The sequence below is a fragment of the Balearica regulorum genome, chromosome 7 (genome assembly GCF_011004875.1).
Source record: "Balearica regulorum gibbericeps isolate bBalReg1 chromosome 7, bBalReg1.pri, whole genome shotgun sequence".
NCBI lineage: Eukaryota > Metazoa > Chordata > Aves > Gruiformes > Gruidae > Balearica > Balearica regulorum.
Window position 1 is genome coordinate 1,607,755 of NC_046190.1, and position 20,029 is coordinate 1,627,783.

Here is a 20,029-nt window from a genome sequence, read left to right on the forward strand (position 1 = left end):
GATAGTCAGCCCTCTGAAAGGAGGGTATTTTAGGGATGTCGCTGCCCAGTCCCTTTGCAGTCTTTGGCCTCATCGAGAAGCATGGTGCATATGGGTGAACATAAATCCAAAGCTACTGCACTCGTGCGCAGCATGAAGGCGTTGTGTGAGGGAGGCTGGTGTGTCCTCAGCCGCCTGCTCCGCCTGCTGCGCTCGGGAGTGGCTCTACATGGCCATAGCCCATTGCTGGTAAATGGGCTGAAAGCAAAACCTCCAACGCCTTTGTCCTTTGTGAGGAGCGAAGCGGTGCATGCGTCGCGTGTGTCGCATGCCGTAGGTGTGTTCTTCACTAAAACCAAAAGCTGAGCCAGTGCTCTAAATACGGAGCTAACTCCCGCTCATAAAGGGCCCTGTTCACCATATGATTACCAAAGTAAGACCGCTTTAATTCTGGATGGAAATACCCATAAAAGGTTTTAATGTCACATAGAAAATCCGTATCTTGAATAATTTTGTTCATTTTCTAGAATCCACAATTCAAACAAGACCTCAGCTTTTTCTTAATTCAAAAATTATTAGTTAACACTTTTGTTACCAAAATAATGCACCTTTTGTTTCTAGTGAAGACTGAAAGATAACAATCCAAAGTAATTTACTTAATAAGGAAATCCAGAAGTTTACAGCATACCAGACTTTATGTACTGGCAGATAAAGCTGGAAAAAAAGACTCATGTGGATGCAAGAAGAGTCACTGAGCCTCAGTGCACAGGCTGGGAAGGCAGCGGGCAGCAGACCCTCTCCTTGCGACGTAATCTGGTTCAAAAGCAGCATCAGGGCAGTACTTTTTTCCAAGGAGCCTGACACAGGAACGCTCACACCATGAAGCAACAGCAGGTCATTTAAACTACACTCTTAAACAAAAGGTACGATGGGGCAGGTTGGTTGTAGTTCTTCACGTTCGTATTAGGCTGCTGTTTGGGACCGACGTTATCATTTGCCTTGGTATTTGCCAAGATAGTCTACTGAAAACAATCAGATATAATGTCAACCTGGAATTAGATTTTCACTCCTCAAGCTCACTGCCCGTAAATATGCAGCAGTTACAAGTCATGCTGCTGGAACTAGGATTACCACTGGTGATGGGGAATCACATTGTGAAGAAATGAAACGGATAAGAACAATGAATATTTTGGTTTGTTTTGTCTAATAATGCTTATGTTCTTTTGATGTGGAAAGAGAAAAAATAATCTAAAACACAGTCTTACCTCTGTGCTGTTGAAAAGACGGTCATAAAGGATCCTGAAGAATGTTTTCTGTTCCTGCAAATTTAATGTAAAATTTTGACATGATAATCATCAACAATATTTTATCTGAAATCTCAAAAAGCACAACACACATTAATCCAAAATAAAGTATTAATAACTCCATTTACTGTCTTTACTCAAATAAAATTTCTAAGATAACAAAAGCATATAAATACTTTTGAGGAAAAAGAAAAAAAGATGTAAAAATACATGCTTTGTATAAACAAATTCTAGTTGACATAGAGTACTTTGCTACCCTGCTGCACAAACAGCCGCTCAAGGGAAAGACCTGAAGTCAGGATGTGACATCGTAGCAGAGCAACAGGCCAACTAAAAATAGCTTCAACTTTAAGAGTGTTCTCAGAGCACCCTAAGTCTTCATTGTTCAACAATACAGTTGGTTTTTGATTACTCTGGGAAAGCAGCAAGTGGAGGATTTATCTGAAAATTGCGATGGAAGTCGTCTTCCCTGTTTATCTGTTCAATGCTTTTTAATTGACTACATTACTAGAGAGAAAAAAGTCATTTAGAGACAAACTTTTGGGATGAATTAGAAGTATTTTAACAAAATTCTAAGCCAAGTGCATGAATCATGAAGCGAGATCACCACAGTTTGTTCACCTTGACAGTTACAGGTTCATCTTAACTGGTGTTGTGAGAAAAGTGGCAATTCAAAGAGATTTCACAGGCATGATAAGAAGTGTGAGAACCTCGGCTCTGTTTACTGATTGCTACATCTCTCAGGTGATTTGGGATGAGTGGAGGGAAGAAAGTCTAATTCTATATATTTTCTCTGACATTTTAACCTGATGGAAAATCGGTGGCATAATCAGAAATTTGAAAGAACATAAAATCTTTGGGAAAAGCATATTTGGGATTTTATACCACATTTTGCTGAGTTTCAGAGCTTTTAAAAATTACTCTTCCTTTCAGTCACAAACCAAGGAAAAAACAGCTTTTTTTCCCCCATAAAATACTTGTCTCAAAGAAAATAATTTTACTTAAATTCTGAATTCTTGTGTTAGATAAGTAAGTCCCACAGATTGGCCAGTTTTATTTTAGATTTCAGATCATTAAAAAAATCCCGATTAAATAAACAGAACATTGAGCAAATAGCACATAACCTCCTCCTGCAGCTCTTTCATGACTAGCGAAAAGCATTAGACTGTGTCGAGTGGCATAGGACGCGGCGCTGTGCCATTAATAAGACTCAAATATGTAATTCCACAAGCAAATTTACTTTCTAATGGTAAATTCCTTTGCCTTTCAAGTTCCCTAGTACCACACAAATCTGCATCCTGTTCGATTTAAGCATTTCTGCTGCATTAAAGACAGGCTTATGTTGTTGGAAAAGACTAGTTTTCGCAATAAGGAAACACGCTGTTACAGTCTGATTAACTCTTGTTTTATTTTTATTGTCCATATTGTTGGTCCCATTGCCTGGCCCTTTTTCAACAAACGGAGCTACTTTTTGGCTGCAAAGGAATTCCGCACAAGGTAGCGTAGCCTGTATGCTGTTGAGGTCGACGCAAGCTGGGATGGACGGTTACAGCTCGCTCTATTCTGCGGGCCAAAGCTCGATGACATGGTTACACTTGAGGAACGACTCGCCCTACTTCAGCTGTAGGACAGATGTAACTTCCCAAAATAAACGTCTTCCTCTGTAGCCTATGTCAACTACAGCTATGTCACATAATTTAAAACCTCATCCTTAATAAGGTTCACAAGACCTTTTCAAGGTTCATTTGGAAGGTAAAAACAAGGATTGCTGTTAAAAATGTATAGGCCCACTGAGACGCGGGAGAACTAAATCTCCCTCACATTAGGCTGTATTTCTGGGCATCCCATATGGAGGATTTGGCAGCACGGTCCCAGGGAAACCCGGGGCTTCAACGACTCCAGATTGAACAACAGGCAGCGGGCCAAATTAACCTGGCAAGCCTCCCGTAGTGCCCAGTTGATCTACTGCTCACCTCAAGTCACAAAGAACTGGATTGCAGAACTGATACCCGCATCAGGATCAAAGAAGCCCTGAAGACACAGCACACCGCAGTGGCGGGGGCGGCTGCTCCCCAGCGCCACTCAGATTCTCCAGCCCTGCCTGAATAAGTCAGTTTAGAAAAGAATTGTGTCTTGGCTTTATGTTTGCTAATTACCATATTGTAGTACCCTGCTGAAGTACTGAAATGGATATTCCTTACAGGTTTGGTTCAGTTATATTCAAACTGGGAATTCCCCGTAAAATATTGATGTCTTTTAACATAATTCTCATTCTAGCCAGTCCCTGAACCCATGACTTTATGTGTGGTAGAAAAGTCACTGCTGCTTAATACTATTTTCCTGAGCCGTGCTTAGACAAAGACATAAGAGTAGAGAGACTATGTAATTCCAGTTTGAAGAAATTAATGTAGCTGGGAGTTGCAAAGTATTCAGATATATATAAGTTGTGTTTAGATACAGAAATAGTATTTATTAGTGCGTGTACAGTGTAAAATAAAACCTAAGATCTTTAGAATACGCCTCAGCAACCCCTTTTCTTCTTTTATCTCGTTACATCCTTTCTTTATTCTGATAGAACATCAGCTATGCTTTTGGGAATTTAGTCTGTCCTTTGCTCCAAAAGACTTATTATTATGCACTAATTCGGCGTCTTATCTATACAAAGTGATTAAGAATAGCAGTTTTGTTGATTCTTGCAAAAACAGCTTCTTGGGCATCTGAACTGGTGAGATTTACTAGACTATACAAACTAAGATTGATCCTAGAAAAAAACTCTTGTTAAAGGAAATGGTTGCAATCAAAGTCAAATTAAAATTTATATTGAAACAGATTACTTTTGTTGATAAAATTCTTTTGAGTATTGGTTTTTCCCTAGGGACCTTGATTGTGACTACTGGATGGTAGGATTAACACATAAGGTTCTCTCGCCTCCTTAAAAAACCATTGTAGATCAAGGCAGAATCGTTAGCTGTGTGGCAAGAGATACCCAGGGGTGACAACCTGCTCTGACTGCAGCAAAGATGACATTCAGTATGTGCGTGCAGCCACACGTTCACACCACTCCTGTTGGTTCGTGGCAGGAGTTGTTACTGCCCCCTCTAATTCCAGGGGCTTCAGAGAACTTTGAATGTGAAGAGAAAAAAAAAAAAAAAAAAAAATGGATGTGATGAGAATGTGTGGTATGATTATAAACGGTGAGAATGACAGATTCAGAAGATAAGCATAGAAAACTCATAATAATTAGAGGGTGGGAGCCACGGACAGTGGTAAGAATGCATAATAGAGTTCTGAAAAAACCCTTTTGTGATAAACAAACATGGTCCAGCATTGTATTTTGACTTTTGGATGCATGACAAGATAAAATGAAACACACTTTTGTCTGGAAGAATGTATAGGTTTGGGAGGTGAAGAGATTGTGTAGTATGAACACTACAAAACAAAGAACAAATATTCTGAAACAAGACAGGAATTCACTTTAAGACACGTCAGGTCTCAGTATAATAGCAGTGGGAAAAGGCTAAGACAGGTCACTAGTTTTCTTGATTAAATGTCAGTAAGAGTTGTATACACAGAATAAAACAAAATGAGGGGGAATTTAACAGGGAATCAAATACTGCCAACATAGAAATACTGATATTTTGATCAATGAAAATGGTAAAATTAAGGTCCCAGTTGAAGACCTAAAGATACCGGTTAGCTGTGGACCAAGGATGTAAAAGAGAACGAACACATCTGTCATTGCAGAGTTCCCACGGTCGTGAGTCTTCCTCTAACAGCACTCAGCGAGGTGCGCGAAGAAGCGGGTTGGGAGCGTGACAGGTTTGTGACTGCTAGAGCTATCCACTGGGGCAAACAGGCGCACAAGAAAACGCACTTGCTGTGCGGCTGGCCAAACATGGGAGCAGGTTGCCCAGAGGCTGGGGGGCTCCATCCCCGGAGAGACTCCAACGCCCACTGGCCACAGTCCTGGGCAACCTGCTCTGGGGAGCCTGCTTGAGCAGGGGGTGGACGAGATCATCTCAAGAGGTCCCTTCCCACCCAAGTGATTCTGTGAAATTGCCTGGCACCACACAAACCGATGGACGTAACAGCAGAGAAAGCGTGGAGAAACACTGAGCAAATGAGCTTAATGGCGGAAAGGGAAAAAACTCAGCAAACTGAGGGAAGAAAGAGAAGACTTGTGATTGACACCACAGGGATGTTTTCATTCCTGCTGAGCAGTGGGCTGTTCTGCTCCTCACCCCACCAGCGAGTAACTGGGGGTGCACAAGGAGTTGGAGGGGACACAGCCCGGACAGCTGACCCCAGTGACCAAAGGGATTCTCCATACCATATGATGTCATGCTCAGCACGTAAAGCAGGGGGAAGGGGGGGATGTTGGGAGCGGTGGCGTTTGTCTTCCCAAGTCACCGTTACGTGTGATGGAGCCCTGCTTTCCTGGGGATGGCTGAGCACCTGCCTGCCATGGGAAGTGGGGAATGAATTCCTTGTCTTGCTTTGCTTGTGCGCGCAGGTTTTGCTTTTCCTATTAAACTGTCCTTACCTCAACCCAGGAGTTTTCTCACTTTCACCCTTCCCGTTCTCTCGCCCATCCCGCTGGGGGGAGTGAGCTGCATGGGGCTGAGCTGCCAGCCGGGTTAAACCACGACGACCAGAGTAAATCCCCATTCCTCTGCTGGAGGGTTGGTTTTCTTGTCAGGTCTCACCTGCAGAGGACAAGGTGCATCCCTCACTGAAAACGTCAGACATTGCATTTGGAGGTGTCATGTCTTTTATTTCTAGCCTCTTAGTTCCCAAGATGTTTATAAACAGGTTTATAAAGTACGTATCCTCCACCTTTGTTACTGAACTCTTACAATCTGGTGATTGTAGCATTTGCATTTTTACTGCAGGCCATGCAGTCTTCACAGCATAAGCAATGAATCACTTCACAAAATCCCCCTTTTGGATTTGCATGGCTATTCTTTGCAACCTACTGAAGTGAGCTTTCATATTCCTTACCATACTCCTCTTTACAAAGCTATGCTTCTTCTTACTCAGAAAAATATCCACGGAGGGAGAGAACCAAGTGTCATTCTGTTCACACAGGTACCACTTAACGCCGCAGTTTGTATGTCAGATGAGACTTCCCTAACACAACTGCCATTTCCAAACCTTGCACCTGCAGAAGAGGATCCCCTGCCACACACTGATGCATTTAGATGGATGTGTCACAAAATGCCCTGTTTTTATAGTGCATCCTGTTGTTCTACACATGTGAGTATAACCAGGAAGCCAGTCCACAATGCTAGCTATACTGGCAAGACACATAAATAGGCTCTGGGGGTAGAATTGGAAGGTGGCTTTGAAATAATTAAATAAATCTGATCTGATGTGAATGGATTTGGGTTCAGTTCAAACCCTGAAATGACTTATGCTTCAGATGTTCTGCAAACTGGATTACCCAGATTTAGGGTTATTTTTCTATCAGGCATGTCAAATGCTAAATTAAAAAAAAAAAAAGAATCTGTGGATTATATTTTTGTGATACGCCCTCAGGCTCACAGAACGTAACAGAGCATATACTGTAAGTACAACTGGATCCCTAGTGAAGACTAAGCTCTAGAAGGAATGAATGCCAGGGAAAGCTTGACAATACATGCTCTCTCCTGCAAAACAGCCTGATGTAGCAGAGCTGAAAAGACGAGCAGTGTATTACACCCCCCTGACTGAGGATAGCATCCCGTCCGAGCCTCCAGACCCAGCAAAAGTAAACTGAAGGACTCGAATTTTATTTGACATAGAGTGATGAGCACTGTTGACTTCTGTCAGTCATACCTCCTCCCTTGCAGTTTGTTTTCTCCCTTTTGATGGGAGACAAAGGGTGCAGAAGACACCTTGGCTTCATTAAAGAAGGGCATCATCCTCTAGAAAAGAATCTCCTGTGGCTCTTTTCAGACTTCACCTGAAACGAGTATCTGCCCGTTCCGGATTGCCGTGCAATTTGTGCGGCCAGCTCTCGGGTCCCAGCCTGTGCGGAATGATTTTGGTCTCCTGCTGCCATGGGTGGGAATTTGCAGATGATCCTTGGAAGCTTCTGAAGGATTCTGTTTGGAAATTGGACATTTCTATATTGAAATTCAGGTACTTTCCTGTGACTTCATCTGAACTAATGATGAGCAGCTTGTGGCCTGTCATCCCAACGGGAGAAGTGACTTGTAGTAGGCAGCAGCCAGGGCAGGAAGACCACGGACAGTGCCAGTCCCTGTAACGGTCAATCCCTTACCCGAATGTCTGTATGCAAACTGAGGTACCTGATTTGCGGTCCCCAAACCTGAAAGTCAAAATCCTTCCACTCAGTGCTGCTCAAATTTGCAACTGCTCCCCAATGCAGAGTTATTTGGTGCACATCAGATGGCATTTAAATGTTTCTTTTAGAGAAGGACAACTTCTGAAAAAAAAAGCAGGAGCCAAGCAAGGTGTTCTTGTCAATTCTGTGTTCGGTCCTTACTCCTCAGCACTGTGGCTCCTATCTGAGAAGTGAACGTCCTATTCCCTGGCTTTCGTAACGCACACCAGGCTGGGCACATCTAATTTTCTAGCTGTAATTTCCACGTGGCTTCTTATCTTTCCTGGGACTCCAAAGGAGGTTTAGTTCTTTAGGAAATGTGTGATTACACAATTAGCTCCACTCACTGATGGCGAGAGCCTTGATCACACTGTAACCTGAACGGGTGAACTGTTACTGCTGTTAATAAAAGGTTACTGGCACACACTTAACAGACAAAACCAGGTTAGATGGTGGTTTTCCCGACGCCTGCACATAGAACAAGCCTTTTACTCTTCCCTAGGAAGTATCTGTCTTTTTTCCATCTACCGCGTCACCTGCAAAACTCTCTCTGTATTTCCATCCCACGCACTAGTGCAGCCTCAATCGTACTTTCACGTGGGTTTTGTTCCTCGATGTTGTGACATTCCTACAGCCTGCAGGCACAGAAATTAGACTGTAAATTACATCGAGGCACACACACAAAGGCCTCGGATAATATTTCCTTGTTGTCTTTAACACCACCAAACCCCAAAGAAATTCAAAGGGGAAAATAAAGCCTGTCCTGCGTTCAACACGAGTCCTGCCCAGCGCAGGATTTAAAGGAGAGCCCAGGGGTTACCGGCTGTTTGAGGATCGCTTCACACTCTTGCCCAGCTTTTCATTCTTTCATTACCCATTTCAGAAACAAAGTTAACAAAACGCAAATTCGTAAAACTGACGGTGATGACCCAACACCCTAGATGATGTCACAGCGTCCCTCCTCTCCGGAGGAGCCCAGGTCACCTCAGCCGCGCAGAGGCCCCGTAACGGGCCGCGCTCCGTCAGCCCTCTGTCACGCATTCAGACTCGCCTCCCTGCGCCGCCCGCCGGCCCCGGCCCGGCCCCGCCCCGCGCGGGCAGCACCGCCCGGAGCGGCCGCGGGGCTGTGAGGCGGCGGAAGCCCGCCGGGCCGCGGGCGCAGGGCGGGGGACGGGCCCGGAGCGGAGCCGAGCGGGACGGGACGGGACGGGACGGGACGGCGGCCATGGCCGCGCTGCCGCTGCCCGCGCGGGGGCGGCGGGGGGCGCTGCACGAGCCGGAGCCAGGGGAGCCGGAGCGCGTGAGTTCCGCCCGCGCGCGCGGGGGAGGCGGGAAGCCCCGCCTGAGGCGGGTACCGGCCCGGCCTGCCGCACGGCACCGGCGGGGGAGCGCCGGGCTGGGAGCGCCCCTCAAACTTCCCGCCGCCGGCAGGAGCGGCCTCTCCGGCACGGCTCGGCACGGCCGCGGCGGCTCCCGGCGCGCAGCCAGCGCGGCCTTACCGAGCTCGGCAGGTCCCGCGGTCAGCCCTCCGCCTGGCGGGGAGGCCGCTGCCTCCGAGAGGGCCGTGAGGGGTCTGTGAGGCGGCCGCGGGCCCCGGCGCGGCGAGGGCTCTGTGGGGGGTCTGTGAGGGGGCCGCTGGCCCCGGGGCCGTGAGGCGGGCGGTGCCCCCTGGCGGCGGCGCGGCGGCAGCGCCGGGCCGGGGCCGGGGCCGGAGGGCGGAGGGAGGCAGCGGTGCCCCTTGGGCTCCCCCAGCCCGCCGTTAAGGTGGCTCCGTGCGGGGGGGACGGGTACCGCTGTTGGAGTTAGTGCTGTGTACGCGCCATCCAGCGTCTGGTCTGCCTGGAGAGAGGGAGCCTGAGCGCACACTCTCGTAATTTTAAGTGGAATTTCACTAAACAAGCTTTTCCTTTTTTTTTTTTTTCTTTTTTCTGATACCCTCTTGACCAGGTGGGATTATTAATCCTATCTGTTTTCTGCTGTCCTGGTTCCAGGATGTGCCTTACAAGAATGATGTGTTTGGTATTTATATGTTGCACTTCCAGACTGGTTTTCCATTTCAGCTAAGCTTGTGTCTGATATTTCTTCAATCAGATTAATTCCGACAAGGTGTCTCTCATCCACCACCTTGTAAGCATCTTTCTTCCTAGTAAGTGCCAAGCTGTTAACTTTTAAAAAGTTAACAGGAGTTCCAAGAAAAACTTATCCTGGTGTTCGTGCTCTTCCCACACTGTTACTTGATCATCTCTGTTCATGTGTGACATGAGCAAAAACTTGTGTGGTTAGGGGCTAACCTCTTTTATCAGAGAAGCACCATTTGCAGAGGAGGAACATCTGTTTGGTGAACTGTCTGACTGACTGACAAGGTTACAGAGGAAAGAAGGAATTTTTCCTGGTTTTGAGGTTAGAGGGACTGTTTACAAGGGCAGGGAGTGACAGGCCAAGGGGAATGGCCTGAAGCTGCAGGAGGGGAGATGGAGATGGGATGTGAAGCAGAAATCCTTCCCCGTGAGGGTGCTGAGGCCCTGGCACAGGGTGCCCAGAGAAGCTGTGGCTGCCCCTGGCTCCCTGGCAGTGTTCAAGGCCAGGTTGGATGGGGCTTTGGGCAACCTGGGCTAGTGGAGGGTGTCCCTGCCCATGGCAGGGGGTTGGAACTAGATGAGCTTTGAGGACCCTTCCAACTCAAACCGTTCGGTGATTTTAAATAATAGTGTTCTTCTGGTTCATGAATTGCAGTTTGTCCACTAACGAAAGCATTAATGAGCCAGCTGCCTGGAGACCGGATAAAATTCTTCTCAAACGTCTATGACAGCAACTCGGAGTTGCTGTTGTTGCCTCTGTAGATAGCAGAATACGTGAGTCAAGTGCTGCAAGGTAGTTCTAAAAAGAGAACTTTTCTTATTACACTTGAAAACATTTTCTTTGTACAGTAGCCTAGACAAGACATTAGAGGTTGAGTTTCTTTCTGTAACAGCAGCTGTTCTGGTCCAGATTACAACTGAGTCACCATGGCTTAACGTGTTTAAGTGAACAGTTGAGCTGCTGCAGTCACGTGCTCTGTCACAGGCACGAGGTGAAACGCCTGCGCTTAACCCTTCTGACTGTTGAGGTGATGCATGCTCATCAAACTGCTCTCCATCTTCTAGTCCCTGCTCACTATGGTGCAGGGATTTCTTAGCTAAATGACAACCATTTTCTATTTTCGATTGTAGCTAACAGCATGAACCCAAGTGGCAATGCAGACAAGGTGCTTTACTTTGCAATCCGTACAGCTCTGAGTTTAGCACATTTTCGGTCTAATATCAGAACATTGGTCACTTTTCTCCGTGGGATTCTGTCCTTTTTGAGTTTTAAGCCATTGCCAGTACTGGGGCTTGAAGTCATTACAAACGCTGCAGCCGGCTTTTGCAGAGATGTCATCACCAAATCAGCCACTCGGGGAGTTCAGAACTCAACTCTGCCAACTGAAGCAAGTAGGCCCAGACTGATCCCTGGGTTTGGGGAGGCAACTATTTTGGAGTCTTAATCATCCTCTTACTTGATGCTGCTACCATGCACTGTCCTGTGCTCATGGTTGTTATAACTGGGGAAGATGCCCTACAGTCTTTTCTGCTCTCCCTCAGCTCCTGCTGTATGTTATATATATGGACATATGATTTCCTTTCGTACCTTGATGTAGCTATTTGCATGTATTTCAGACACTTGCTTTGAGATGGAGCTCATTGATGTTGTACTGGGTTTAAGGCATTTGGATTTAGAGGCCAGTAAAGAATAACAGATTTCCTAGACTAGGGCTAACCACGTGGCATGTTCTGGTTTGGACTGGACTGCAAGCATTCCCAGAGCAAGGACCTGCGTGGACTTCATATTCCCTCCACTCCCCCAAACTGAGCCAGCTGAGACTCTTTCAGTAGGAAGCTGGGCCCGGATAACGAGGGACAGCTACACGTGGCCATCATTGTCCTTTCCATGAAGGTATCCAGTGGAGCTAACCAAGTGAAGCTGGGCTGGATGGAGACCTGTTTTATACCTATAGGACAGCTGTTTGTGAAACACAAGAAGATAGCTTGGCTTTTAAAAGTGTGGTAAACAAAGCACAAATTACCTGTGATGAATGTACAAAATGTAGGAGATCTTTCAAATCTTACAGCTAAATTAAAAAAAAAAAAAAGTGTTATTCTTTCAAATATTTTTAGGTTAGTTATTTTGATGTAGCTAGTTTTTGCACCAGTTTAGTTTCACTGTTTCTGAAAGACAGCATCTGTGAGGCCTTTACACTTTCAGCATCAGTGAAAATGCATGTGTTTTTCCCAGGACTTTCCAGCTGGAAAAGAATGTTACAGAATACCTTCTCTGCAGAGAGACCTGTTTTCTACTTGTTGTGGGACAGTATGTGATTTGTTGTTGCTTGTCTTAAGCTGTTTCCAAGCTGGATGTAGCATGATCATTTCCTAACAAAAGTCATTTTGATGAAATCTTTGCTTGCCTTTTGAATAGCTAGCTTGTTGATCCTTATTAATCACAGGCTCTTTGAATCCTGCACTTAGTGTGTTCTGTGTGCAGGCAGGATTGATGTATTGATTGTTTCTTTCCTAAGAGAGGCAATTTCAGAGAGCAGAGTCTTCCCCGAAGCCGGCCTCTGCTAGAAACTTCCACAAATTGTCTTGACATTGGTATGATAAGTTTGTCAGCCATCTACTCTGTATGCTGAATTCCCATTGCTGATGCTAAGTATCTTAACCCTCCCCCCCCCAAACAATACCTTGAATTTATTTTTAATAAGCCAAATTTCTTCTGATGTATGGCAGTAAATCATTTTTTTCCTTCATCTCACACATCTTGCTAGTTACGCTGCTGTACCACTATGCTGTACCTTTTAATAAAGGACGAGTTCTGCAGCAACAAAGGGAAGAGAATGTTTTCCCAGTGGAAGGCGGTCTATCTTTAGAGGACCTTCTCAGACTTTTTGTTATTATATTATTCACTTTCTTAGTACAATACATATTTCACTTTTTGATTTACTTCCCATCCAAATCTCCTGTATTCCTTGATAGTGTTCTCGTTTCAACTATTTTCCACTGAGGTTCCTGTTGTATTGATCCATTTTATTTTTGCATAACATATTCAAATTTTAAATTTAGTTTCCATGCTTCAATAGTCTGTTAGTTCTGTGGCAACACATCTTCTGCCTGTGAAATCATATGCTGGTGAAAGAGATGGAATATTGTTATTCCTTAAACAAAGTTTGTTCAGAAAGGCATCAGAAAAAAAATTTCAAAAGCATGTGTACCTCTTTGGAATTCAGAGCCAGACCCTGAAACGTCTGTGTCAGTTCTGAAATTTCCCATTATTCTGATAATTTGCTGTTAGAATTTCAAGGAGCCCCTGGGATGTAGGTAGTCTTCCCATTGCATGGAATAGCAGTCACAGGCCAAGGATATTCTTCTGAAGGTTTCCTATCGGTGTCTTCCACAATCTTGGACCTTAACCTTACCAGTTCCTGACCTGTTACTTACAGAGTAGTAAAGCAGTATTTCTGGGGACCGCTGATCTTGCGTTGGGCTGCTGAGTGCTGTGAGGAGGACACCCCTGGTTAGGCCAGCCCTTCTCCAGAGGTGGAGTGCCTTTGATTCGCAGGATGTCCACGTGTCTTTCAGTGCTAGGTAACAGCTCAGGTTAGAGCTTCAAGTGTGGGAAGTTAATTGGTTACATAGCAATGGAAAGCTGTAAAAAGGTGACAGTATTCAGAGAAAGATACGAAAATCATCACAAAATATGTCTTCATAGCTGTCTGACTTGGCTTCAGGGTTTTCCTTCCGTTTCCTTGATGTAATTAGTTATTTCATACAACTTCCCCTGATCCGCTCCTTTGATAAACGCCATCCTAAATTACACACTAATGGAAGGTGAAGTATGCTCTTTTCCCAGTGGCGTTTATGAAACCGAGGCACAGAGACATTTAGAGAGATCTGCAGATTTCCGTGCTCCTCCAGCATGACATGTGTTAAATACAAAACGTTGGTGTTCTGGCCTAGTGTCTGGTAGTCTGTATTTTGATAACGTACTGTTCTTCCACATGAATGCGGAATCCCTATCAGTTATAAACAATAAAATCCTGAAAACTTGTATTCAGTGGCATGTGCCTTGCAAAGAAATGTAAATATTGCTTTTGATTCTTGCAGAAGCGAGCATGCAAGCCATTAGAAACCATTCCAAATGAGCCTGATGCTCGCCTCATTGACTGTGCCATGGAGCTGGATTTGAAACGGAAAATCTCCACTGACTGTGGTCCTTGGGCTACAAAGGCAAAGCAAAATTCAATGGTATGTTTATGCTGTCCACAACATCTATTTTTTGGAAGAACACATTTAAAATGTATTTTATAATAAAACTGCAAATAATTGCCTTTTTTTTTTTTTTCCTTCTTGATGGCCTTGTATATGTTTTTGTTCATTAGATTTTTGAAAACCATGGAAGCAGAGGTACTGCCCAGCCTTGCCCAAGATGTATTGCTGGAGAATCTGTAAGTATATTAACTTTTTTTCTGTGACATAAAAGATAGACTTGTTCTTAAGTATTAGATCCATAAAACATAAAGTTAATAAAAACCGCAATTACATTTCTCAGGAATAAAGCATGTAAATAAAAGAAGGCAGATTGATTTAGCATTCCTGAGGTACACCAGCAGAGCACAGACTAATATGTTTCCAGCAGCAGTTGGAAAATATGGAGACTCTGAACACATTTTTCAAATTCATTCTAAAAAGCAGAGTTTAGGAAGTAACTGAAGCAAACACTTACACACAACTTCCTCTACCCCATTTTTATATTGTCCTTGATTTACTGGATCATAATAAAATACTCAGGAATCCCATTCTATCATCTCCTGTTTTTCCCTCTGATTGGATACTTCCTTTCCAGCAAGCAGACGTAACCTAAAAATACGACACTAAGGACATACCAGAGCTAGCTTTAAACAACCTAGCTAAAGAGCCAGTAGCAATCAGAGCTCAGCACAGACAACTTGATTCTTCTGAAAAACAGCACAAGTATTTGGACAGCTGAATAGTGCTGATTTCTGAGGCGATACAGATAGGTTCCTCTTTGCGTCCAAAGCAAGCTGTTTAAACCTGTATTTTTTTTGATTTATGTAGGCTATAGCCACAGCTATGACTTGGCACTGGGTAATATGCCATCATACTGCAGCAGTCGCACCAGAGTCTTCCGCTAACAGATGACTGGGATCTTAACCACTCTCTTTTTAGCTCTGGATAGAAAGCCAAAACCTTGAGGAGATAAAGGCTGGTAACACTGAAAGAGGTTATGGTGTTCCTGCCGTTCTGTTTGTCATGCAAATTGTCTAACCAAAGTTTAGGAAGTTTCTTAAATGTGTGGGAGCTACTCTTGACTTTTGTTTGCACCCTCTGTATCCTTTTGAACCATCACACAGGATTCCTTAGAGAGCCAAAAACGAGGAGAGGCCTGAGGGAACGCCATGCATTTCTTCAGAAAGGCTGAACATTTATAGCAAAGTCTTTGATTTAATGGAATTAATGGCAAAATTTCCATTGAGTGGTTCCTGTCTTAAGTCAGGAGCTGTGACTGAAAAGATATTTACTGTGTTAACGTAGTCTGCTCATCTTTAAAAATAACATAGAAACCAGATCCAGGGCTGCTTTTAGGAACATAGAAACCAGTATGACCTTGTATGTGGATTACCAAGTTTGAACTTGCCAGATGTGTTACTGCCTTTGGGGGCATGGAGAACATCTTGGGATTAAAACGCGAAAAAGAAAAGAGTGTCTTGGGATTAAACCCAAATTGGCACATTAGAGAGTCAGTTTTGTTATATTCCAGAATTTCAGTGACAACATTAGAGTTTGTAAAATTCTTCTATATCAGTGACCACTTTTTTTGAAAATGATAACTGCTTCTATGTAACCTAAGTACAAATATTGTAATTCCAAATAACACCTGTTCTGTTTTAAGTCAGATTAGCCTGACATGTTTTTTTCCTATGGCCTAGTAATGAACTTGAGATAAAAACCAGGTAACTTGGGGTAACACTGACCTCTTCCACAAACATGTATGTATTGAAATTTGGTTATAATGGATGACCTATTCTATTCCCCTTTAAATGTTTTTCAGCTACAACTGTAAGAAACAAGGAAATCAACTTGCTAACTTTACTGAATGAGAACTGGAACCTCAAAACTAAAGAATTTTTCTACTTGAGTGTTCTGTGCTTTCAATATAGAAACTGAAGGTAGTGTTAGAAAAATCTGGAGCCCCTGCAGAGCTATTCACTAGACTTCTTGCTAAATTTGCCTCCTGTTGTCGAGTTTAAATGGAAAATGCTTTGCTCAAAGCAGGGCGATTTTAAATATGACTGATTTTAAATATGTTTCTGATTTCCATGATGTACCTTGTAGTGGGGGAAAAAGTTTACCCATGTGTGTTCCAAAATGTCAACTATAAATTAGAGTTTAAGGAGTAACACACGATGTTTGGTAATGGAATAATGAACTTAGCGTGTACATTCAGTTCTCCATGATTTGAGTCATGGGGCTGGAACAATCTGGATAAAAGAAAACTATGACTGCTTTTGCACCAATAGCTTGCTCCTGCAGAGAGGAGGGACTCTTTTGCTCCCAGTTCCTGTTAGGAGTTTGCTGGTTTGGACATAATGCCACACAAAGACAGGACTAGAGCAGGCGGAATTGTGTTCTGGTATAGCTGAATTCGTGTCATGTGGAGCTATCATAATCACCCTGATACTCACTGGCTTGTGTGAACATCCTTGATTCGCAGTAGGATTCATCTATAACCTCTCTACCTGTGGACAATGAGCTAATTGTATAGATTTGTTAATTGTGTTCTCTTCAGATAATCAGTTATTTGTAGCCAGTGACATGGCAGAGAATACAGTTATATTTCAATAAATTTGTTAGGAATTGTATTAGTAAATTACCTTCATTCTTAAAATAATAAAAAGTTTATACTAAGTGTGTAATGTCTAGTAAGCCGGTAAGAGCTCAGATAACTTTCTTTACAGTTAAAATTTCACTTCAGGACAATCAGAGACTGTCACGGTGATTAATGTGCATCATGGAAGTCCTTCAGAACAGCTGAAAGGAACAGAAGGGAGAAGCCTACAGAGAGCAAGATTAAGAATGTTGTAAATTTCTTCATAATAATAATTTTAAAATCCTGTAAGAAGTTTTATTCTGCTGATGGCAGGGAAATTGAAATAAATGAAAACATCCAAACTGGAACAAGTCAAACACAAAGCCTATTGGGCTGACGCAATTTTTCATGGTGGTGGGTAGTCTTACCAGGATTGCACTTTGGATCAAGAAATCTGAATGCTTAGGGAGCTAATCAGTCACGTGAGGAACTCGAGTAACATCAGCTTTCCTGAACACAGCTATTGTGTGTCATTGCTGTAAGTGCTCTGAACTTCAACGTGTATGTAAAGGCGGTATCACTGTTCGATTTGCTCTCATAACTTTTAGACCTCTTTCTACATTTAATGTCACCGCATGGTTCAGAAGGAATAACAGATGTGTATTAAACCACAATTTGAGAAAAGAGTACTACTTTAGTTGCATTTTTTGTAAGCTTTCTGTGGACTAATGCGTTACTATTTAGGCAGGGACTTTAGAAGAGGAAGAAGTGGTGTTAACTAGAAGAAAACTAGGTAGGATTTCGGGGCGAGACCACCACCATCATTCTTGAGATTTTTTTCTGTGTTACATGATAACTAGAGGCAATGCTGCTTTTTTTTTTGTTCTAAAAGTATTACTTTGAATACATTCTTTAAAGAAATACAATGTGATATAAACAAATGCAGACTTGAGTTTAAAATAAAAGTTGCCAACCAGAAAGTAAATTTCTGTTCTATCCTCAAAATCTTTAAACAATTAGTGGTAGAATAGAATAAGGCATACAACTATGATGCTGAAATTGTCTGTATTCTCTGTGGGTATATTGTAACTTCATGTGCAAAACTAGTGTCACAACTCGGCCATGCTCTTTACACAGATTATGCTGAATGGTCCCTTTACTGCCCGGACTTCCTAGTTGTCCACTAGTCCTTCAGGAAAGAAAAAAAGGGAACATTTGTGATGTGATTAGTGGAACGGTCAGTTTCTTTTAAGATAAAATTTGAAAACATACTGAGGAAAAAGACTTCAGTTTTCAATGAGATAATTTTTAGTGACATGGAATTTTGTCATTTCAGGGACACTTCAATCATATCCTGGGCTTCTAGAAATTGAGAGACAGCAGATCAGCAACGCCGCTTTTCTTTTTAAATTTTCCAGATGCACCTGTGACCACTGTACAGCTGGATATCTGTACATTCACTCACGGCGTGGATTTGTGCATGGTATTCAGCATAGAGTCTGCTGTATGTGTTACTCTTTCAGAGCACAATTACAGATATCATTGGTTTTACACTTGAAAAAATGCTTCTGCTTTTAAGGTAGCTCAGTATATGTTAAAAAAAGAAGTTGATTGAATGTTTTAGATTAATTAAGTTGATCTGGCCTTGGCCCAGTCTTCACCTGGGACTGGGCCAAAGGTCATGTTGATACAAGAGATTTTCCTGTCTCTCTTGAGCACTTTCTCTAACACTCTTGAAAACAGTCCTTGCATATACATGGGTACAGGGCTTGCAGTTTTAGCTCAGCTCTATATATGCAGGCAGAAATGGGAGGACAGAAATGTCTTCATTTTTAGATGACTATTCAGCTTTGCAGCTGTGAAGGCCAGTAAAAAACTATTGAAACTGATGTTTAAATCTGAAATGTGCATCCAATTCAGGTATCTTACACTCTATACTTCTGGTTTGTTTATTTATAACAAGCAGAGTTTGTGAATGTGGCAGGTGAGTATTTAATAGAAAAAGGAGTATTATTTGAACAATGCTCTATAAAGTGAAGATGAATGGTAATGCAGCTTTGGAGTCCTCACAAAGCCTTGACTCTGTCTTTCCAGTTATTCTGATATTGGAACAAATCTGTTTTAAAAGTTTTAAACTTGTCATCCAACATGATTCTACTGGCTTGCCACAAATAATTCTGCCTACATTTTCCCAGTATAAAGCACTATATAATTTTTAAATGCATTCAGACTTTTAGAGTCAAAGACAGCCGAGTTGCGCTGTTTGGGTGTGACACTTGAGTGGCTGCTCTGGTTTAGGCAGAAGGGTCCTGCAAGCCCAGAACTGCATGGCACCACGTTAACCCTCTGCACTGGAGGGAAATTGCTGTGACCTGCCAAAGTTCACAAGGAAAGCAATCTCCGCTGCCTGGAGACCTGCTGACCTATAGCTCTGCCCTGCTGCCACTCAGCTTTCGGGCAGAGTTCAACCCAAAACAGATATGGCAGGTGTAACAGCATTTGGCCTCTCCTGTTCTGAGAGCAGCCAGCAGCCAGTTTAAATGAAAATGGTAGCTCTGAAGTTGCAAAAATCTAGTGACAGGCTTTTAAAGGTTAGTTTCCCAATGGGGTTTATCACGCTGCACAATCCTTAGCCAAAGGTTTTTCAGAGTCCTAGAATGCTGTGTGTGTGGAATTGTAGCTAGCACTGAGTTGACTATTATTAAGGAGATGTTCTTCCTAAATACATGAATATCATATAAATACTGAATTCAGTTAGGTAATAGATGAGGAAATAAGTCTATAAAGCAGACCTGCACTAAATTAGCATAGAGACTGTTTGGCTAGGAAAGAAGTTTCCTCCAAGCCAATAAAAATTTTAATTAAATCGGAAATAAATATTTTCAAAGTGTGAAATTTTTCAGACACTTCAATATTTTCTTCAATCACAAGAACAGTACAATCTGTTAAAAGATCAGATCTCCAAGAAACACAGTGGTCTTAAAAATTGTATTGTCCCTGTTACCTTGAAGATCTGAAACTCATCTTGAATCCTCCCACTCCCAATACAGGTTGACGCAAGCGATAGTATCTGTCCAAACTAGAAAGGAATGTATCCTCACTTGAAATGATAGTATAATGAGCAAATTCCCGTATACTGATATCAGAGTTTATCAACTCGTGCAAAATAATAATACAAAATGTTTTCTAAAGATGGAAATTACATATTTGTGACTAAGACAACTATATTTTCTGGGCAATTCATTTCTACAACATTTTCCAACCCTTGTTTTTTAAAAATCCTGGTAATAATAGCGGGGGGGGGGGGGAAATGGCTAACCCTCAGTTCCTCTGCTGTAAAAGCTGAAATAGCTGCTTGAAGGTAAAATGGTTTTGAAAGTTTAGTTACTGCAAAGTGACTCCAAACCTGTTCTATTTCATCAAGTAAAATGTTTGACAAGTAGTGATTAGTAGAATGGTGTTTGGTCAAAATTTAGGGTATCCCAAGAAGAGAATACCAAAAGTAGCCTCGGAC

The 20,029-nt window shown here is 42.9% G+C and overlaps 1 protein-coding gene and 1 long non-coding RNA gene across 3 annotated transcripts; one reads left to right on the plus strand and one right to left on the minus strand.

Annotated features, from left to right (window-relative positions):
* Window positions 1-422: 422 nt before the first annotated feature.
* LOC142602535 (uncharacterized) lies at window positions 423-9,611 on the minus strand. Of its 2 annotated transcripts, none has more exons than XR_012836271.1 (3): window positions 9,111-9,611; window positions 5,827-5,984; window positions 423-1,298 (listed from the first exon to the last, which is right to left on the minus strand). It is a non-coding gene; the product is annotated as an uncharacterized LOC142602535 (long non-coding RNA). The 2 variants fall into 2 exon arrangements; XR_012836272.1 differs by having other exon boundaries at window positions 5,827-5,989.
* On the plus strand, window positions 8,685-19,810 carry C7H10orf143 (chromosome 7 C10orf143 homolog). The gene is made up of 4 exons (XM_075757589.1): window positions 8,685-8,911; window positions 13,791-13,931; window positions 14,066-14,131; window positions 17,852-19,810. The coding sequence occupies exons 1-4, from the start codon at window positions 8,837-8,839 to the stop codon at window positions 17,879-17,881; spliced, it is 312 nt and encodes a 103-aa protein (XP_075613704.1). The 5' UTR covers window positions 8,685-8,836; the 3' UTR covers window positions 17,882-19,810.
* Window positions 19,811-20,029: the final 219 nt, after the last annotated feature.

Bases quoted from the DNA above. Each gene is read 5' to 3' on its own strand.
- C7H10orf143 (XM_075757589.1), top strand. From the start codon at position 8,837: ATGGCCGCGCTGCCGCTGCCCGCGCGGGGGCGGCGGGGGGCGCTGCAC. The intron at 8,912-13,790 runs GTGAGTTCCGCC...TGATTCTTGCAG, and splicing joins AGCCAGGGGAGCCGGAGCGC to AAGCGAGCATGCAAGCCATT. The intron at 13,932-14,065 runs GTATGTTTATGC...TTTGTTCATTAG, and splicing joins AGGCAAAGCAAAATTCAATG to ATTTTTGAAAACCATGGAAG.